Here is a 19,719-nt window from a genome sequence, read left to right as displayed (position 1 = left end):
TATTGTACAAATGTTGTGCAGCAAACATTACTCTATGTTGTCTAGCTCGTTTGACACTTATATACATATAAGACTAGATTTTATAAGAATTATCTCATATTTACTGTTTGAATTGTTATCAATTCAGACAACAAAATTATCCGGATCTCTATTTCTAAATTTATGTCATGTACCATTTTTTTTTTTTTTTTGGTATCATATCGGTTTTATTTTACTAAACTACTCATATTTTTTTATATGTTGTTAGAAGTACCACAATTTTTCCTATAAAAATAGTAGCAATTTGCTTATCAATTGAATTAATTAATATCTACATCTTATCAAAAAAAAATAAAAAAATTAATATCTACATTGTCAACTATAAACTTTTGATCATTTATGTGATTGTAAATAACTTAAACTAGAAGATATGGTAATCAATAAAAATAGGACATGTTTAAACTCAAGAAATGTACTTGCCACAAAAAAAGGCCTCATTGTTCAACCTCTGACGTGGCTTCCCAGGACTTCAAATCGTGGCACTTGTGGAGGCCAATCGTCCGCTCCCAACAGCATTTTGGACAACGAACAGCCCCCTGAAACAGGTTCGCGCAGGGCTAATATAAAATGACCCGGGAATACACGATCAAATCCATACAACTCCATTTTTCGCAGAGCCAAAAATGGTGAACAATGAAGCTTCGAAGCCGAGAGGAGAAGAAGAAGAAAATGAGAGTTCAAACGCTATCAGAGTCTGCGGCATGCAATTCGCGTACGAGGGAGAGCCACCGCTCTTTGCCGACTTCAACCTCGAGCTCCTACCCGGATCTCGATGCCTTCTCGTTGGTGCCAACGGATCTGGTAAAAACCAAATGCACGAATTCATTTCCTTGGTCAAAGTTTTCCTGGGATAGTTGTTGTGTAAAATATTAAATATCTGATAATCGATTCGTTTGTCAGAAGAAGAGCTTAAATTTGTGAAAATATTTTGACTGAAGAGCTTTTGATTTTTTGAACTCAAATTTGTGTTAATTTTGTTTGCCAAAAAACTTTTTTTTTTTTTTTTTGTGGTCACGAATCTTGCAATAAAAAATTGAGCCTTTTTTGGATTTTTAGCACTTAGCATTTTTTTGCTGTGCTGTGCTGAGCTTGTTGGAGAACACCCACGTCGATTAATAACAACAAAAGTGTGTGGTTACTCATGTTGTAGGGGAGAAATGTGCCAAAAATGTCCTCTTCTTTTTTGGGTTTTCTGTCACACTTAGGCATTGCTCATTGTGTGCAGGGAAGACCACTTTGCTGAAGATTCTTGCGGGTAAAAATATGGTAGGAGGAAGAGATGTGGTGCGCGTGCTGAATCAATCGGCTTTTCATGACACCCAGTTGGTGTGTGGTGGCGACTTAGCCTATTTGGGAGGATCTTGGAGTAAAACAGTTGGCTCCGCTGTGAGTTCTTGAACTCTCTGATTCATAGGCCTTGATTCTTTTAAATAATAATAATAAAAAATAAAAAAAAATGATGAAGGTGTCCCTTGATTGAATTAAAGCTGGTAGAAATTTACAATTACATGAATCTTGTATCTGATAAGCGGTAGCCCTTTGTTGATTGGTCTGTTTCGAAGAAGAATAGCACTAATTATGTCTTGGGCAATGCGCAAGTTATTTACAAATTTTATAGTGTATTTTTTTTTTATAAGATTGTCAGCCCTTAACTCTCATCTATTAGATAATCTTACTTTTGACATTATTTATGCTATTAGTCCTTAATTTCATTGTATTTATTTCACAAAACTATACCCCTTGGATATCATAGTTTATATACTGTTGTATTATGTAAGACCTGTCAAGGACATGAATGTTATCAGACACAAGTTTGATGCATTTAACACAGCATCCACCACAAAATTGATATGCAGATGTCCATATCTATGCGTTTCTAACATGATTTTTTCTTTACGTATTTGAGATAGAAAAGGCTGTAGTCAGAGTTTCTTTGTTACTTAGGTTGGTAAGAATTAGCTTGTGATGATGATGATATTTCTGTGTAGGTGTCTTTTCCAATCAAGTATGGATTTTCCTAATGAAGAATTACTAACAAATTTTTGTTAGGTAAATTGCCATTTGTCAATTATATTTTCTGGGATTTCCAGGGAGTTAATAAATAATAAAACACAATCATTATTCCCTGTCACTTACAGTGCTAACAAGAGAATATTCACCATTCTTCTTGTTCACTTCACTATTTCATTCAAATTTCATCGTTCTCACTCTTTGCATCATAGACAAACATACAAGCACGCAGACGCACACACATGCATGCATGCAAACACAACACACTATGATTACGTGCCAATTCCAAGAGTCCTAACAATAGATCACCTTGATTGTAGATGTAGTATGGTCAACAATTTAAGATCAAAAGCAAACTGGTGTGCTGTAGATATGTGTTTCTTTTTCTTCTCTCCTTAGGGCAGATTAATCAAATGGGTGGTGTGTATGCATGGTCAGTTATCTTCTATAAGATAATCTGATTGACCTCTCTCTCTTTTTCTAAAAAATAGATCTCTTATACCTCTTATATGGATGAGCCTCTAGTTCGTTAGCCCTATTATGGGTATTGGGTATCATCACTGTGGGTTCTTGTTTGATTGCATACTCTGAACTCGCTAGAGATATCTATGAACGAACTCAATCAGGTGATTGTCACCTGTTTATCTTTTTACCCCAATCACATGCATTTGTCATGCTCTGAACAAAATTGTCTGCAAACATTCAGGGTGAGATTCCACTTCAGGGTGATTTTTCTGCCGAACATATGATATTTGGAGGTGCGTATTATACTGCATGGCACATTTTTTTCTACTGCTGATAACCACATTATTGATGTTATACCCATTATGAGATATATAAATATACAGCAAATCCTCTGCTGCTGCCTTAAGTATCTTTATGTATGTGCATGCATGTGTATGTATCCATAAGATGGATGGACAGTCCTTTGCATTCTCCCTACAATAATTTTCCTTTCCTGTTGATATTAAGAAAAACTGGGACTGTACTGATATTCTCTTTTGGCAGTTGAAGGGATTGACCCTGTTAGGAGAGAGAGTTTGATTGAGCTACTTGATATTGATCTGCAATGGCGAATGCATAAGGTATCTGATGGGCAGAGGCGTCGAGTCCAAATCTGCATGGGTCTTCTTCATCCTTTCAAGGTATTATAGAATTATGAACGTGGGACTGAATATGAGTTATAGGGTTGTACCATCCTCGTTCCAATTTGGTATCTTCCTTGAAACTCGTTGTGATGTTTATGCTTGCTTTTTTTCTTTGTTGAAAGTTTTAACCATTCACTAGTTTATCTTCTTCTAGTTAAGTGTTTTTTCTTATATACTTTCTGTGTATCTGGGGCGCCTTACGATTTTAATAATATATCGATTACTTATCAAAAAGAATATTTCTTTGAATTGCTTTGTCTTCAACTTCTAGATGTTGGCACCTCTATTTAATGGCCATATCATATTGCATTTGGGTTCCAACTATGAAGAACATTCAGTGGAACCTCATAGCAGTCTCACTTATTACTAACTAGACACTATTTATGGTACATTCACAGGTCCTTTTGCTAGATGAGGTTACTGTTGACCTGGATGTTGTTGCTAGACTGGACTTACTTGACTTCTTTAAGGAAGAATGCGATCAGGTTTTCACTTGCTATATCTATAATTACATTCAGATGCATGCACGCACTAGATTTTGAAGCATGGAAACACTTAAAAGGAGACACTAGATATGCATAACAGTCTTGACACACCAGTAAATCATGTGATGGGGAATGTCACTCTCATGTTGATAACATCCTATATACGTGAACATATTGCCAGTAATAATGTTGACATATTTTCTATAGAGAGGAGCCACAGTAGTATATGCAACACACATTTTTGATGGTCTAGAGACATGGGCAACACATTTGGCATACATCCAAGATGGGGAGTTGAGGAGGGCAGATAAGTTATCAGAGGTTAATGAATTGAAGAATTCAGCCAATCTGCTTTCCGTGGTTGAGGCCTGGCTCCGTGCTGAAACCAAGCGTGAGAAGAAGAAACCCATTAACCCTCCTGCCCAAATCCAGAAGACATCTCCTTTTGGTGCTTCTCCTTTTAAGTCATCCAGACACATGGCATACTACCGTTAGTCTTGCTGAAGTTTATTCTTTTTCTTTATGAATCAAATAAACCTCAAAAAATATTTGATAGGGATTTATATTTAAAGCCAAATGTACAAGAAAAAATGAGAAAGCTTTTAAGTGATAAAAAGGGATTGTAGTACTTTTCGGATCTGAATCTCTAACAACTTGCTACTCGGATCTGGGAGCAAATGTGAGAGAGTTAATATAGAGTCTACATGCTCAAGCAAGTTTTGGATTATTCGTCCACTTGTTTGGCAGGTGGGCCCTATAGGGATTCTTCCACATTTGTTGTTCAAATTGTTAACAATTCGGGCAACAAAGTTACTGATAATCTCTATCTGTACTTTTCATTAGCTCTCAATAGAAATTTAGGATAGCAGTAAATGCTACCTATTGGATTTGTTGGCAAGATGGTGAAGCCATAATATTCTGCTGCTGGCATACGATTATGTAATAAATAAACGTGTTAATTATATTGGGTTATATTCATTGATTTTCTGACAATTTGTTGTGACATGATGATATCATTAAGCAAGAAACTTATTTTGGTGAAAGAAACTTGTTTGTTGGAGTGAAAGATCTTGATTATGATGTGGGCTTTGTATATTTTAGGTGGGAGAAATGCGCAACTTTCTTTCTTCTTTGCACTTACCTTTTACTGCAACTTGACAGTATTATTTCATCTGTTTTGAAGCATAACAAAGTCTTCTTTCAACTAAGTCTATAAATTGACATTTGTTTTTAAAGCTCGTGATCTTTACAACTTTGTCCGAAAGAGTAACTCTATCTTAGCTTTGGAAATGTGACACTATAACTACCTTAAAGCCATAGAGTAACTTTAAGCTATAGGTGGTTGATCAATACTTGAGTAATATGGTTTACCTAGATGTGGATTCTAGGCTCGGAGTATCATATCCTTTACAACGTCATCACCTACAATGAAATATGTAATGATTCAAGAAAAAGTGTTAATCACATTTATATTACCACTTCAAAAAGACTAGTTAAGTTGCAATAAGAGATTTTTATAATTATTTATAAAGTTCAGTTTCACCTAATAAAAAATCAATATTAGACTTAACACTTATGAACACCTTTATAATCTATCCACTCAATGTAGAACCAACTTTTTAGGGTGTCATAATTTCCTTCACTCAAATCCCTAATGTCCTTATTAGGGTCTTTTCGTCGTACAGGATCGGTTCCACATCATAATGTTACTAAGTTGCTCTTATACTATTTTCCTAAACTAAATTAGGCTCAACCAATCGGGCCTGCACAGCTAAGTCCGTCGCCACGAACTAACTTACGGGCTAAGCTAGGGTTAAGATAAGGGATGTTACTAAATGTATTTGAATTTTTTATTCATTTCTGGCGAACCACCTGATTTAGACAGCCACGGACCATGGTGATTGACTTGTTGGTAGGGCTCTTCATGCTTCAGTTGAAATTCTAATAAAAGGTTTGGGTAGAAACTGAAGGTAGCTCTTTTTGTTTGCTTGTTTATGGCACTCACATTCTGATAGCTATGCTTCTCCTACCCTCCCCACACAACCAACCCAATAACATCAACACTTTCCAATTGAACCATATCTAAAAAGTTATCCAGCACACTGCTTTTGGCTTGGCTCTCCATTAATGGGACCCTGCATGACAAAAAAGGAGCTTAACTATCCCACCAAACAATGAATATATAACCTATTATCTTCATCTCTATGTTCTAGAGTAGAGGAAATTGTGAGAGTGAGAACAAGCATATCCAATAAAAAGGATGAGTAATGCTTTTCTTCGCCTTCATTTCATACCAGCTGATGTGACGTGTTTTAATATTTTTTTTTTATTTTTTTTTTCAGAAAAAAAGGGACTAACATGAGAAATCATGTCACTTCAGCTTATGTGAAATTAGTATGATAAATGAATGTGAAGAATAACATTATACTAAAGGTGCGTCTGAGATTGCTATTTCGTAGACAATAAGTATGATTTTAAACCAAATCACAAAACATAAATCGTTTAGGAACGGCGTTTTTAAAAATTACGATTTGAAAACGCAGAAAATCTACTTTTTCAAATCGCACTTAAGATGATGCTATTTTGAAAACGCATAATTTTAAAGACTAATTTGCGATTTTAAAGACTAAATTGCGATTTTGTTAAACGCTCAACTGCATTTTTAAAAATTAATTTTTCAAACCGCACATTTTAAAATCGTTATTTTAAATCGCGCTTTTGAAAATTGCAAATCCAAACATATCTAAAAAGACCTCATTAATTCACAAAACAAAACCCCCTTATGGTTTTGTATTTTTCCTGCATGGCTCTTTGTTGATTGTTGTAAACATAAAATGGAATCTGTTGGTAGTTTGAGTGCTAAACTTGTTTTGTGGGAAAAGTTTGCATATCAAAGGAGGCTAAAAATATTGTTAGTTTTAGGTTTGATTAAATGGTCGACGGTTGGTTGTGTCGTTATATCTGTGGAGAGAAGATGAGAAACATTAGGGCATGTTTGGTAACAATTTTTTTTTTTTTTTTTTCAAAAACATGTTTGGACATTTTTTTTTTTTGAATTAAAATTCTACTTAAGTTTTATCCAACTTTTTTTAATTTTATCTCAGATTTTATAAACTATCAAAATACAATTTCAAAAAACAAATTTTCTTAGTATTCACAATTTTAAATATAATATAATATAAAAAAATACACACCCAAATGAGCCCTAAGGTTTTTTCGTACTATTCTTGTTAAAAGAAAGGAAAAAGAACCAAAATTATGTAAAAAAGTTTGATAAATCTTATTTATAATATATATGGACACTTTTTTCTTGTCTAATATATAAATTCATGTTGCAGTTCACATTTTAGTAGTTAGCGTGGTAAGCGCCACGTAGACTGCTATGTGACAGTTCAAGTTTTAGCGATTGAGGTAATAAGTAATATATAGATTTTTTTTTTTTAATGAATCAATACTTTTATCACCAAACATAGCAGAGTACAATCCCTCCGGCAAACACTAGATACACCTCAAACACGCTGGGAACAACTCACCAGCAAACTACAGAAAGCTTATATATATATATATATTGTTACGCCAAATAAAATTGCAGTACTCCTAAAAACACTGTTTTAAAAATTGTTTGCCCTATATTTTCAATGATTTTGTAAACCTATTCACCACCACACGATGTATTCACGTTGCAGTTCACATTTTTAGTAGTTAGCGTGGTAAGGGCCACGTAGACTGCCATGTAACAGTTCAAGTTTTAGCGATTGAGGTAATAAGTAATATATAGATTTTTTTTTTTTTTAATGAATCAATACTTTTATCACCAAACATAGCAGAGTACAATCCCTCCGGTAAACACTGGATACACCTCAAACACGCTGTGAACAACTCACTAGCAAACTACAGAAAGCTTATTTATATATATTGTTACGCCAAATAAAATTGCAGTACTCCTAAAAACACTGTTTTAAAAATTGTTTACCCTATATTTTCGATGATTTTGTAAACCCATTCACCACCACATGATGTATTTCACACTTTTTCACATTTGCCTTGGTCTTTGCTCAATATCACTAAATATGGTCCCATCATGCCCTTACTGCAAGAAACCTACCAAGTTGCTTGTTGGGTTTGACCTTTTCTAGTGGTCCTCAAGAAAAAGAGGGAGTATTTTGCTTGAGGAGTTAGGGTATGTTTGGGATTGTGTTAAGAAGTTTAAAAAGTATTTTTAATATATAAAAAATGGGTCTGTTTGGTAAAAACCTCAAAAAGTACTTCCAAAGCGTACTTTTGAAAAAAAGCTTAAAAATGATTTTTTTTTTTTTTCTCAAAAGTTATTTTTTAACCATAAAAGCTCTATTTATAAACACAACCCCAAGCATGCCTTTAGTTAATTGTTTATAAAACTCAAGATGTATTTAAAAATAAAACAATGATACATTACAAATAAGAAAGCTTCTTATGTAGTATTTATTTTATTGGCCAAAAGAGGATGGACAAAGTTTTATTCTGAACGGCTGTTGGAATAAATTCTTTTAATTCAATATATTAAATTAATATGTATTTTTAGAACACGTGATTCGTGCATTTTGAAAATACATGTGAGTATGTATGTGATATCTTAATGCCATTTAAAATGTATGTACGAATCACATAACGATTTATGTCAATTTAATAAATTTGATTGAAAAAATTTCCTTCAGCTCATTTTTTTTTTTAAAAAAAACCTTTGATGAAAAAGAAAAAAAGGCAACCGTCAAGATAATTAAAATAATTAGTTTGAATAGTATAGTAATTGGCATTTATATACTTTCTTAGCTACTATGGCAATCATGTGCTTGTTTATAAATTTATTTTAATGATGTTTATTTAAAATGAAATTATTACAGAAATATTAAAAAAGCAAAAAAAAAAAATTCAATAAATTTGGTTAGCATTTTTTATTTATCGTAATAACAAGAATTAACATGGTTTAACTAATAAGTCAACAAGTAATTAATCCAACCAATTAATCTTGATTTCTAGACATATTTAATATTTTTATAGATCTATTAGACTATTACCACCTTTATTTTATTTTATTTTATCAATTAATTATTATTCTTCCCTTAAAAAAAAAAAATAATAATAATAATAATTATTATTCTTTAATTATTGGTGTCAGAGTGAGAGAAATTGAGAATCCTTGATTCCTTTCGGATCAAATTTCTCGTGCGATCCAACGTGACAACAAATTTTTTTTTCTTAAATAAATTCGGAAAGCATTAAAAAAAAAAAAAACCCAAACGTGGAAAAGGTATATAACAAAGCTAGGACTCCATGCTAATCCGAGAATGCAGGAGTGACTGTCATTTCTCTCTCTCTCTCTCGCTCTCTCTCTCTCTCTAGGGTTTCGGGGGATCGCAGTATTTCTTATTCTTTGGGTGCTTTGACTCCTTGGACAATTTAATTACGCGGTAATCCGAATTCTCAGCCTTTTCTTTTTGGTTTTGTACGGATTGGATGTCTTGGTTTTCAAGCTTCTGATTTTTTTTTGTTGGTTGGATGAAAAATGTGCGAAGTTAATGTATTCTGAGGAAATTCATTCACACATTGTTCTTTTTCTGAGAAATTAAGGTATTCCGAGGAAAATTGAAGCTATTTTTTTTCCCCCTGAATTCTGAAATATTGAAGCTAAATAATGGAAATTTTGGAATTAATAGGAAGATATTGCATTGGATTTTGTTTTCTTTGAGGGGGAAAATGAGAGGTTCTTTTATTTTTTTTTTCGATTAATTTTTGTTCCTTTAATGCGTGTGATTTTATGTTTTCTTAGAGTGGTGCTTAATTTGTTGGTTAATTATGTTTTGAGTGATGCAGATTGCGCGCCATTGAATTTTTTGGCATTTGGGGTTGAATGGTTTGGTGGGTTGTGGGGGAGATTCGGTTTATGTATCGTGTTATGTTGAGGGATGGTATATAGTGATTTGAGGTAGCCATTGGGCTTGACGTGAAGGAAATGGATTCAGCGAGGAGTTGGCTTCAGAAGCTTCAACCGCGGGACAAGTTGAGGGCTTCCACGAAGAGGAAGGAGGGTAATAGTGAAGGGAAGGGGGATCCGGATGTGCAGGGCAGTGCAGAAGCGCTTTCCAATGTCACAAAGCAGAAGGTTGCGGCGGCAAAGCAGTATATCGAGAACCATTACAAGGAGCAAATGAAGAACCTGCAGGAGAGGAAGGAGCGGTATGGTTCATTGCCCCTTCAAATACATAGTGGTGAACTTTTGCTTTTGGATACTGAAATACTTGGATGCCGATTTGGCTTTGACATTCTCTATAGAATAAGACAAATTGCATGTGTCCGTGGCCCTTTTTGTTGTTTAATTAGAGTTGTTTCTGTTCCTGTGATTAACCGTGATAAAGTTGAACAGTTTTTAATAATTCTTCACTACGAGTTGTATCATAGAAAACACCTTTAATTGATGATTAGTCTCAATGCTATCAGAAAGACCTATAGCTTTTAGTGGCTATATATACTATCTCTTTAAGCTGTATCATTTCCTTCCTAGAAGCCCCCTCTCCCCCTAACAGAAAAGTAGAAATTTTACCAGTAAAGGCTGTGAACGGCTAATAGGGAGTAAAAGAAATTGGCAGAGGTTGGTCAACTATTAATAGATCTTATTCTTCTAGGTAGTTGCACTCTTTTTCTTCTTCCTCCTGTGATATATTCTAGCAGTTGGAAGTGTGAAGAGACAATAGAGTTAGACACAGTTTCATCTTAAGGTTTTTTAAGTAATAAATGGTTTCTTTATCTATGCATTGATTGGCAGAATTTTACAAGTGTTTCTTGCAAAAAAAAAGAAAAAAAAGAAAGAGAGTATTACGGTGTGAAATTTCCACTTCATATCAGGTGAATATATTTTAATAAGGTACTTATCAAGAAGAATATTTCCGTGAATAGGACAAGAGAGTTGAAACTCTGGTGCTTGAGAGTTATAAGATTTCTAATTGTACTTCCCTTGAACAGACGGAATATACTGGAAAAGAAGTTGGCTGATGCTGATGTCTCTGAGGAAGATCAAAACAACCTACTTAAATTTTTGGAGAAGAAGGAAACTGAGTACATGCGCCTTCAGAGGCATAAAATGGGTGCTGATGATTTTGAGTTATTGACGATGATTGGAAAGGGTGCATTTGGAGAGGTATTTACTTTCTTAATATAATGTTCTATGATCTCTTTTGCCAGCCTTTTGTTTTTCCGTAAAAACTGTTTACCCTAGTCTTCTACTCATTTTTTAGGGCAAGTACTATATTATCATTCATACTGTGTCTGCTTCCACAATCTGTAACCTATCTTTGGCCTTGGTATTTTCACAGCCCCCGTCCTATCTAAAATCTAATACTAAACACAAATCATTTGTTGCATATTACGCTTAATTTGTTATGAATCAAGGAGGAATCTCTGACTATCTTAAGCATTCTGACCTGGCTGTCTCATTGGGCTGAGATATTGGCTCCTGGTAGTGGAGAAAATATATCTCACTATTCAGCTGTCTCACTAGGAACTCTGTGTGCGCGCTTGAGATTTGGACTACTTGGAAAGGGGGCATTAGTATTCAGCCTGGTATGTGGGACACTGATGGGTTCTGTGGTAGAGCTCCACCACAATTGCATATGAATTGTTGTGCGAATACAAATAAAGTGGTTGGGAAAGTTGTTCCTTTTTGCTTTGTGGTGCCTTTTGAGGGATAGAAACAAAATTGTTCCTTGAAGGGAGTTGGGTTTCTGATTAGAAGCTGAGACTTGAGTTTCATATCTTCTTTCTCTTGGAGTTATAATTCAATTTCCTTCCTCCTCATTCTTTGTTGGATTTTCTGTACACTTTAATTTGGGGATTTGTTTTCCTTAGGGGTTGACTTTCTTCTACTCCCATGTAAATTGCTTACATCCTCATTGGTGCCTCTTGGCAAATTTTTTACTTCTATAAAAGAAAAGGAATAGGTCAGGATCTCCACCCTGTCCAGAAATTCTAGTACGTTTTTGTTTTCTTAAAATGTGTGGGGCTCTTTCCATCTTTACATGGTCATTGTGATTGTGATTGTGTGTGCTTGTGCGTCTCTCTCTCTCTCTCTCTCTCTCTCCCCCCCCCCCCCCCCCCCCCCCTTCTCATGGTAAGGCATGGGTGAGCTTGTGTTAACTTTCATTAACCAAGTTGTTTTAGTTGTCTTCTCAAGGCTTACCTACAGAGAAGCATAATCGGAACACGATAATGACTAACTCGTATTTGGAAAATAAAAAGATTTTTAATAACTAAACAAGACTTGACTTTAGCTAGACAAAGGAAAGCTAACAAGAATTAATTAGCTAGAGTTGTAACAAAGCACCTAACCAAAATGTTAGCATTTCTCAGAAAGAAGCTAGTGAGATATAGCAGAACTTAGGTGTCATTGTCTGGGACTGCTACAGATGTAGTTAATATGGACTATGTCTTTTTTTGTTCACTCCTTCGTTGTCCCCTAAAAAATTATATTGGTGTTTGCTTTTAAGTTATAATTTTACTTCGCTTTTACTGTCTGGGACTGCAAGAGATATAGATGATATGCACAATGTCCTTTTTCTTCTTCTTCTTCTTCTTTTTTTCATTGTCCCCTAGAAACTTATTGGTGTTTGCTATTAAACTTATAAGTTTATAAATTATAAGTAGTATAAAATCTGCTTCTGTGGTGCAGGTTAGAATTTGTCGGGAGAAGACAACAGATCATGTATATGCTATGAAAAAACTTAAGAAATCAGAGATGCTTCGTAGAGGCCAGGTATACATTTATCGGACTTGCTATATTGGATAACTAAGGTATTGTATGCTATGTTTATTTCCAATTGGCTTTTCATCCTTTTAGGTTGAGCACGTGAAGGCTGAAAGGAATCTGCTTGCGGAGGTTGACAGCAATTGCATCGTCAAACTCTACTGTTCTTTTCAAGATGATGAGTTTCTTTATCTTATTATGGAATATCTACCTGGTGGAGATATGATGACTTTACTCATGAGAAAGGATACCTTGACTGAAGACGAAGCCAGATTTTATGTTGCGGAAACAGTTCTGGCTATTGAATCTATCCATAAACGCAATTACATTCATAGGTTTGTGTGTGTATATATATATATATTCTGAAATTGATCAGAAAATGTAATTTTATTGGACTGCAAACATAGATTAAGCTTGCAAATGTTACACCTTACAGGGATATCAAGCCCGATAACTTGCTACTTGATAGACATGGACACTTGAGACTGTCAGATTTTGGACTATGTAAACCATTGGACTACACTACACTCCAAGAACAGGATTTTTCAGTGGCGAACAATGCTAATGGGGCTGCACAGAATGATGGACGCCCTCCGGCTCCAAAACGCACACAGCAAGAGCAACTACAGCATTGGCAAAAGAATAGAAGAACTCTTGTAAGTTGTTATTCTTGATTTTCTTTCTCCTTCCCCCTTAATCTAACCCAAAAGTTTACTTTTTCTGTTATGTAATGATGGCTTATTAATATAAATAGACATGATGCCGTCTCTTGCCCTTGTTTAGTGCTGATGAGCTCTAGCTCAAATTGCACTTTCTCCTCCCATATGAAACGGATGAAGGGTGAGAACATGGGTTCAAAACTCATTGAGTGCCATGTAACTTACCAATATATATATATATATATATATATATATATATATATATATATATATATATATATTTTTTTTTTTTTCATTTGTTTGGTGATTTGAAGAACTTATTTTCATGCATTGGATGAGAATTCATCTCTTTTTCGAGTTCCTGGAAATTTTTTGGTGGTGACTGTCAGAAGTTTTTTTTTTAAATAAAAATTCTCTATAACTTTGATTTTGGTCATTACAGGCTTATTCTACTGTTGGTACACCTGACTATATTGCTCCAGAAGTTTTGTTGAAGAAAGGTTACGGATTGGAATGTGATTGGTGAGTTTTGTTCGTGTTCTGTATGGGTGTTTGGATGCATCATGAAAAATATTCAATTCAATTTACATGCCAAAATGGAGATTGGCGCAGTATTACACTAAAATTTCAGTTGAGTCTGTTTGTTTGCATGTTGCAGATCAATTTTTTTTTCTCGATTTTGTGGCTTGGCATTCACAGTTTGTTTATTTCTTCTCTACTATGATCATAAAATTAATGGAATTGAGTCTTGTGTGTTTCAATGTTATGGGCCACAAATAATTCCACTTTACTGGTCTGTCTAGTGATGCCATATATTTTAGAGCAATTTAACTTCGATGAAATCATGGTTATTATTTGTATGCAGGTGGTCACTTGGGGCTATTATGTATGAAATGCTCGTGGGGTACCCGCCTTTCTACTCTGATGATCCCATGTCAACATGTAGGAAGGTACACATTCTCTTTCTTAGATTCTTCATTAAAACTTCATGTGACATTTACTTAATGATTAGTGCAGCAATCTTGTCATATTGCATTTTAATACTTTCAAGTTAACATCTGATTTTAAGTTTCACTGAAAGCTCTCTGCATCTTTTGCCTTTTGTTTTCCTATGATGTAAACTGGTCTGTAGATTGCTTCCACTCTTTCATGAAGTGTGGTTAATTGCTTGGTTACAAAGGTTTAACTGAATTGCACTGAAGCAGTAGCATACAAAAGATTTGATGAGCTTGAATTCCTTGCAATGCTAATGAGCCTGAGTTGAGTGAGCAAAATTTATCTGATAAACAACCCCTTGATTCTGAAGAAATCAAATTTGTATTCTAGGGAGTTCCTTTCTTATTACTTTGTTGTTGTTATCTTGAGAATAATGGAACATGGTAAGAGGGTTGAAATAACGGATACACATCAGGAATAATTGACTCTATTGGAATTTAGTTGAATTATCTGACCTGCTCATCACAAATTTCTTGTAAAGACCATTTTTTTTTTCAAACATAAATGTTTATTTGGCAACAGACTTACTGGTGCAATGATACATTAATTTGATTGCTTCTTCTTGGCCCCTAAAACTGGATCCTTTTTTTTTTTTCTTTTTTTCTTTTTCTTTTTAATGGTTCTTTGTTATTAGTAATTTTTCATCTCATAAGCTAGATACATGCTGAGAAGTATTGTCATTTTATAAATTTTTGTTTAATTTCATGTGGAAACACCCCCTCCTCCCCTAAAAGAAGTAAGAAAAACAATTTCGTAGGGAAGCAGGAGAAATTTTATTGCCTTGATGTTGCCATTCTTCCCTGTTTTATGCAGATAGTAAATTGGAGAACTCATTTGAAGTTTCCTGAGGAAGCAAAGCTGTCTCCAGAGGCAAAAGATCTTATTAGTAAACTTTTGTGTAATGTAAACCATAGGTTAGGCTCGAAAGGCGCAAATGAAATAAAGGTGTTGTTATTATTATTTTTTTTTCTGAATTCTTGGATTTATTCCACAAGCCAGTAGCGAATAAGGGTAATTACCTTGCTGCTGCTTCATTTCTTCAGGCTCATCTGTGGTTTAATGGTATTGATTGGGACAAGATATATCAAATGGAAGCTGCATTTCTTCCTGAGGTCAATGATGAGTTGGACACTCAAAATTTTGAAAAGTTTGACGAGGTGCCAATGTTTTTCAATTCATTCCTATTTTCATGGAGCTACTTTTTCTGGGCATTTCTTGTTGATAATCACGCTTATTTTCTTTTGCTTATTCTTTTGGGTTCTCACAGTCTGATAACCAGGGTCAGGGTTCATCGAAAACTGGTCCATGGAGAAAGGTAAATTTTCGAGTCTTACATGGTCTACTTCTGTGGCTTGTCATTCATTGATATTGCCCTTTAATCCATTGCTTGGTGCAACTATGAAGCAGTGTATTCCTTTGATCCTGTTTCCATGGTGATTTGGTAATGAAGGCATTCTAATCATGCCGTCCACCGGTACCTTAGTGGCTTAGCACTTGCTTTATTGATGAACAGTAGCAGTACTTTTGATGCTATTTTGGTTAGGTTTGCTGAAGATGTTTTTCTTTTGTTTTTATAAATGTATGTGCTCGAGTTTAATTTAAAGAGCAAAGATCAGGAGGTAGGGGATTTAATATAATTTTTTGTAATAAAAGCTATGGAGTGCTAAGAAACACTTTAAGAAAATTGCGTCAAACTTCTGATGTTGTTAAGAACTATGGCCATTCATTGTTTACAGATACTTATCCAAAAAAGGAAAAAAAAAGGACACTTGGTCCAAATTTTCTTCTGTTTTCCAATGAGAAACTTAGCTTTGATGGAGATGGACGTATATTTTTGGCAAATTTTTGCCCTCTAAATTACGAGGCTGTTATAGAGGCAAGGAAGCACCTTCAAGGCTTGAACTTTTGTTGCTAGTGGTCTCCAGAGCAAATGGCATCGCCTCCCCCCATAAACAAGGGTGGAAGTGAGGTCACTTGTCTAATTTCTTTTGGATGTGCGAGTCGTGTTTACTTATTAAAAAGCATGTAACTTTTGTCAAAATTTTGGACTTCTAAAAGTTGATGTTCGGTTTTCGAGTAATCTTGGTGAAAGAGGAATTGATTTGTTGAACTTGTAGAAGCTTTAAATCCTAGCCTTAGAAGTGTCTTTATCAAAATTGTTTCTCAGACAACATAGGATGTTAGAATGATGTGTGGTCCACTAAAAGTCACAGAATTGATATCATATATTTGCATTGATGCATAAGTTGATTTTCATAAATGTGATGTTTTGTGCTAGACTTGTGTTAGTTGACACTGCAGTCAAGATTCTAATGCTTTGTTTCAATGGGGGTAAATCTTCTCTGTTTGAATCGAAGAGCATACTGTTGGTTGACTCTCATGGGGTTAATGGAAATATGACCATCCCTTTCCTGTCTGCAGCCTGTATGGCTTTGAGTGAATGTTTTATAGCCTGATGATTTATGAAAAATTTCTTCTTAATTTTTTTTTTTATTTTTTCTTTTTTATTTTCAAAAAAAAAAATTCTTTTTTATTTTCAGCATATGATCTTATTAAGAGTTTAGGTTTCTGAATAGTTAGACCTTTCAATGTGCGTATCGTTTTTTATTTTCTTGTTCTCTTTTTCCTTTCTTTGCAGATGCTCTCGTCTAAGGACATCAATTTTGTGGGTTACACGTATAAGAACTTTGAAATTGTCAATGATTATCAAGTGCCTGGGATCGGTATGTCTCTTTCTCTATTTTATCCATTTTAAGTATGCTTGGTAGAGGTGTCAGTTCTGGGTGTGTGTAAATTTTTCTTGTCTAAATTAGATTGTTGTGATACTGTCTGGATTAGTGGTCTATCCTAACCTTCCCTATATGTTTGCAGTCCTTTACCTCATAAAAATATATTCTTTTCCATGTAATGACCAATTAGAATGTGGATGAATATAAAACAGTGCAATTGTTTGATCCAGTGCATCATTCTCACCTATCTGGCATGTTTATATCTCTGGCCTAGCTCATGTATACAACTGGTAGATTAGAAGCAGCGGTGTATGGGTTTTCTGAAGACTGTAAACAACTGCTGAATCTTTGGCTTTCTTGGTTGGGTCAAGGCCCTGCTTTTGCCAAAATGCACAGGCCTATTTTTTACCTTATTGGGTTCCACTCTTGCTATCCACAATGAGAAAGCAGGCTATTACAGCTCTGCACAATTTATAGAATCAAATTGCGAAACCCAAATGGTTGTACCTCTAGCCTTGGTTGGCCTTGAGTTTGATTTTCTCCAATCTTGCTAGGGCCACACTGTTCTGACGTATATGCACGCACCGATTGTTTCATAACTCATTTTAAGTTTACCAATGCATCAGATTACTTGTTGAAATGAAATCTGCACACCCAATTTACTGTACCTCTTTGTGAATATATATAAGCCAATCCAGAAAGCAATAAGTCGGTACAAACCTCTTAATTGAAGGTACAGTATGGAATAGGAGACTTTTGCTGATATTTACCATTTGATTCTCTTACCCAATCAAAGGCCCTCAACTATTTAATAGATGTGATTGTGCCACATACCTAAGGTCCTGTGGTTTCAGATAAATCTATCAAAAGATTCCTCACTTTCATGCTTAAAAGCCTTCTAGACGTTTTCTTCTTAAGATTTTTTCTAACTTCATACTAAGTTGGGGAATCCTGCCGAACCCCTTACTTTCTTTAGAGTACATGTTTATATTGACTTGGCTTAATGGTCCATCATTTAAATGAAAATAACGACTTCTGTGCATCTTTTTCGCTTCTGCACCCAAATTCACAGAGCTATTTGGCTCGAGTATATTGCGGGCAATACAAGCGGTCTCCAATTTCTTTTAATTCCTTTGTAGTGATTTTATGCTAGGTGGCCAAATATCTGGAAAATAAGGATCAATCTGTAAATAGCTAGTCTTGAATTGTTATTGGATTACACTAGGTTGTCTGGTTTGTTTAAACAGGGCGGGTTATCTTCGAAATCAACACACCAGGAACAAGGATATAGGCCGTATGCTCATGTTACTTCACTTTGACAAGTAGTTACTCAGGCAATTACCTTTTTCTGTAGCTGATTTTATTTCCTCTTCCTTGTAGCTGAGTTGAAGAAGAAACCCAACAAACCAAAGCGGCCATCCATCAAGTCACTTTTTGGTAGGCTTATAACCGCGTTTTTCCTTTAATAGTTTCACTTTTCTTTGTTAATCATTTTTGCTAGTATCCATTTTGTATGTATGCTAAACTGGCATTTTTCTATAGGCAAGACTATTTTGTTCTGTTTTTCTCACATCTTTGGGTACACTTACAACAGAGGGTGAGTCTGAAATATCGGAAATATCTGAGACATCTGACACATCTGCAAATAGTCAACCTGTACAAGGGAGCTTTTTGAATCTCTTGCCTCCCCAACTAGTAGTATCTCAAAATCAGAATAAATCCGCCTTACTCTGATTTTCCTCTACGCGAGGAGCTCCAGCTCATAAGTCAACACATTTTGACTTCGAAGTAAATTAGGTGTAATTCTTGGGTTCTGCATTTGAAGTCGATGGGGCAGCATGCAACTAAGGTTTGTTTGAAAACTCAAGCTTTGAAGTGTGAAGAAAGTATGCTGGTTTTGAAGCTACTAATCAGTGAGCCTGCTTGGATAAGAATCCTGTAACTTTTTCTGTTGCTAAAGATTAAGAAAAACTGAGAAGTAAATACTAATTCTTTCACACTGACATGTATTTTGCATTCTTTTTTTTGTTATTCTGTTAAATAGTGTACAAAGTCACTGCCATTCATTACCATGTATACATTGTGTTTTTTGTTGGATTAAATGAAATTATTTTTCATAACATCTATTTAATTGTGTTTTTTTAAGATGATATGGTGTTGGACAGTGAATTTGTGATGTGATGATAACTGTGGGGAGGTCTGTTTTCTTGGTAAAGATGCCTTGGTTTGTCCCTTTTGGAATGGGCATTAGGGTACCAAATTCACGGTCTAAACTTCCTTTGGCTGGCAGTCAGTCCATTTCCTGCAAACAGTGTACTTAATGGGAGGGGGGAGAGAGAAAAGCAAAGAGAAGAAATAGACATTGTTAATCCTGCTTGACTCTTTCTTATTGTGAGGTTTCTCCATCTTCAATTTTTCCTGCATTTCCTGAAATGCTTTAGTTCATGACATATATGTGGGAAGTTGGAGTGCAGATGATGTATGTATGCTTAGTCATTCCCCAGATGATCTTATTTTGTTCTTGATAGTATTTGAAATTCAAGACCTACTCAATCCAACTCACACATTGAACATTTTGCCAATCGCAAACGAGATAAGCCACTCACAAACACATTAATGCCTGGCATGAGAAGAACGCATCCATTTTATGGTTTAAATTTTGTTTTGTTGCATCTAACTGTATAAATGGTGCCGTGCTATTTTAAATTTAAAATGATGTGACAATTTATACATCATTTAATTTGTGAAATCTAATCTGAACCATGAAATAGATCTTTTTGTTTATACTAAACAAACATGATTAAACTTAATTTTTGGAACCCGTTTAGTAAACGAGCCAAATTTGATTAAGCCTAAGCTTACATACATGACCTTTCAATA

General features: G+C 34.8%; 2 protein-coding genes across 3 annotated transcripts; both read left to right on the top strand.

The window, feature by feature from the left end:
- Positions 1 to 490: 490 nt before the first annotated feature.
- On the top strand, positions 491 to 4,675 carry LOC133858146 (ABC transporter I family member 19). Its single transcript, XM_062293599.1, has 6 exons — positions 491 to 840; positions 1,265 to 1,425; positions 2,756 to 2,807; positions 3,058 to 3,194; positions 3,596 to 3,682; positions 3,890 to 4,675. Exons 1-6 carry the CDS (start codon positions 663 to 665, stop codon positions 4,175 to 4,177), a joined length of 903 nt encoding a protein of 300 aa, XP_062149583.1. The 5' UTR covers positions 491 to 662; the 3' UTR covers positions 4,178 to 4,675.
- Positions 4,676 to 8,969: 4,294 nt separating this feature from the next.
- On the top strand, positions 8,970 to 18,986 carry LOC133857434 (uncharacterized). 2 transcript variants are annotated; one of them, XM_062292701.1, is made up of 14 exons: positions 8,970 to 9,129; positions 9,533 to 9,895; positions 10,679 to 10,853; positions 12,381 to 12,464; positions 12,549 to 12,790; positions 12,892 to 13,111; positions 13,557 to 13,636; positions 13,980 to 14,064; positions 14,924 to 15,024; positions 15,154 to 15,267; positions 15,378 to 15,425; positions 16,749 to 16,833; positions 18,220 to 18,276; positions 18,434 to 18,517. In XM_062292701.1, exons 2-13 carry the CDS (start codon positions 9,672 to 9,674, stop codon positions 18,226 to 18,228), a joined length of 1,467 nt encoding a protein of 488 aa, XP_062148685.1. In that variant the 5' UTR covers positions 8,970 to 9,129; positions 9,533 to 9,671; the 3' UTR covers positions 18,229 to 18,276; positions 18,434 to 18,517. The 2 variants fall into 2 exon arrangements, with proteins under 2 accessions (XP_062148685.1, XP_062148683.1); XM_062292699.1 differs by having other exon boundaries at positions 8,971 to 9,129; positions 14,924 to 15,055; positions 18,434 to 18,986.
- The last annotated feature ends 733 nt before the right edge of the window (positions 18,987 to 19,719 follow it).

The sequence above is a fragment of the Alnus glutinosa genome, chromosome 14 (assembly GCF_958979055.1).
Source record: "Alnus glutinosa chromosome 14, dhAlnGlut1.1, whole genome shotgun sequence".
Lineage (NCBI taxonomy): Eukaryota > Viridiplantae > Streptophyta > Magnoliopsida > Fagales > Betulaceae > Alnus > Alnus glutinosa.
This window is presented reverse-complemented; position numbering and strand designations above follow the sequence as displayed.

What these genes read in the sequence shown, in the direction of transcription:
- LOC133858146 (XM_062293599.1), top strand. Translation starts at nt 663, where the DNA reads ATGGTGAACAATGAAGCTTCGAAGCCGAGAGGAGAAGAAGAAGAAAAT. An exon ending in GTAAAACAGTTGGCTCCGCT is followed by an intron (nt 1,426 to 2,755) that starts GTGAGTTCTTGA and finishes GCAAACATTCAG; the next exon opens with GGTGAGATTCCACTTCAGGG. An exon ending in CGAACATATGATATTTGGAG is followed by an intron (nt 2,808 to 3,057) that starts GTGCGTATTATA and finishes CTCTTTTGGCAG; the next exon opens with TTGAAGGGATTGACCCTGTT.
- LOC133857434 (XM_062292699.1), top strand. Translation starts at nt 9,672, where the DNA reads ATGGATTCAGCGAGGAGTTGGCTTCAGAAGCTTCAACCGCGGGACAAG. An exon ending in AGATGCTTCGTAGAGGCCAG is followed by an intron (nt 12,465 to 12,548) that starts GTATACATTTAT and finishes TCATCCTTTTAG; the next exon opens with GTTGAGCACGTGAAGGCTGA. An exon ending in ATCCATCAAGTCACTTTTTG is followed by an intron (nt 18,277 to 18,433) that starts GTAGGCTTATAA and finishes CACTTACAACAG; the next exon opens with AGGGTGAGTCTGAAATATCG.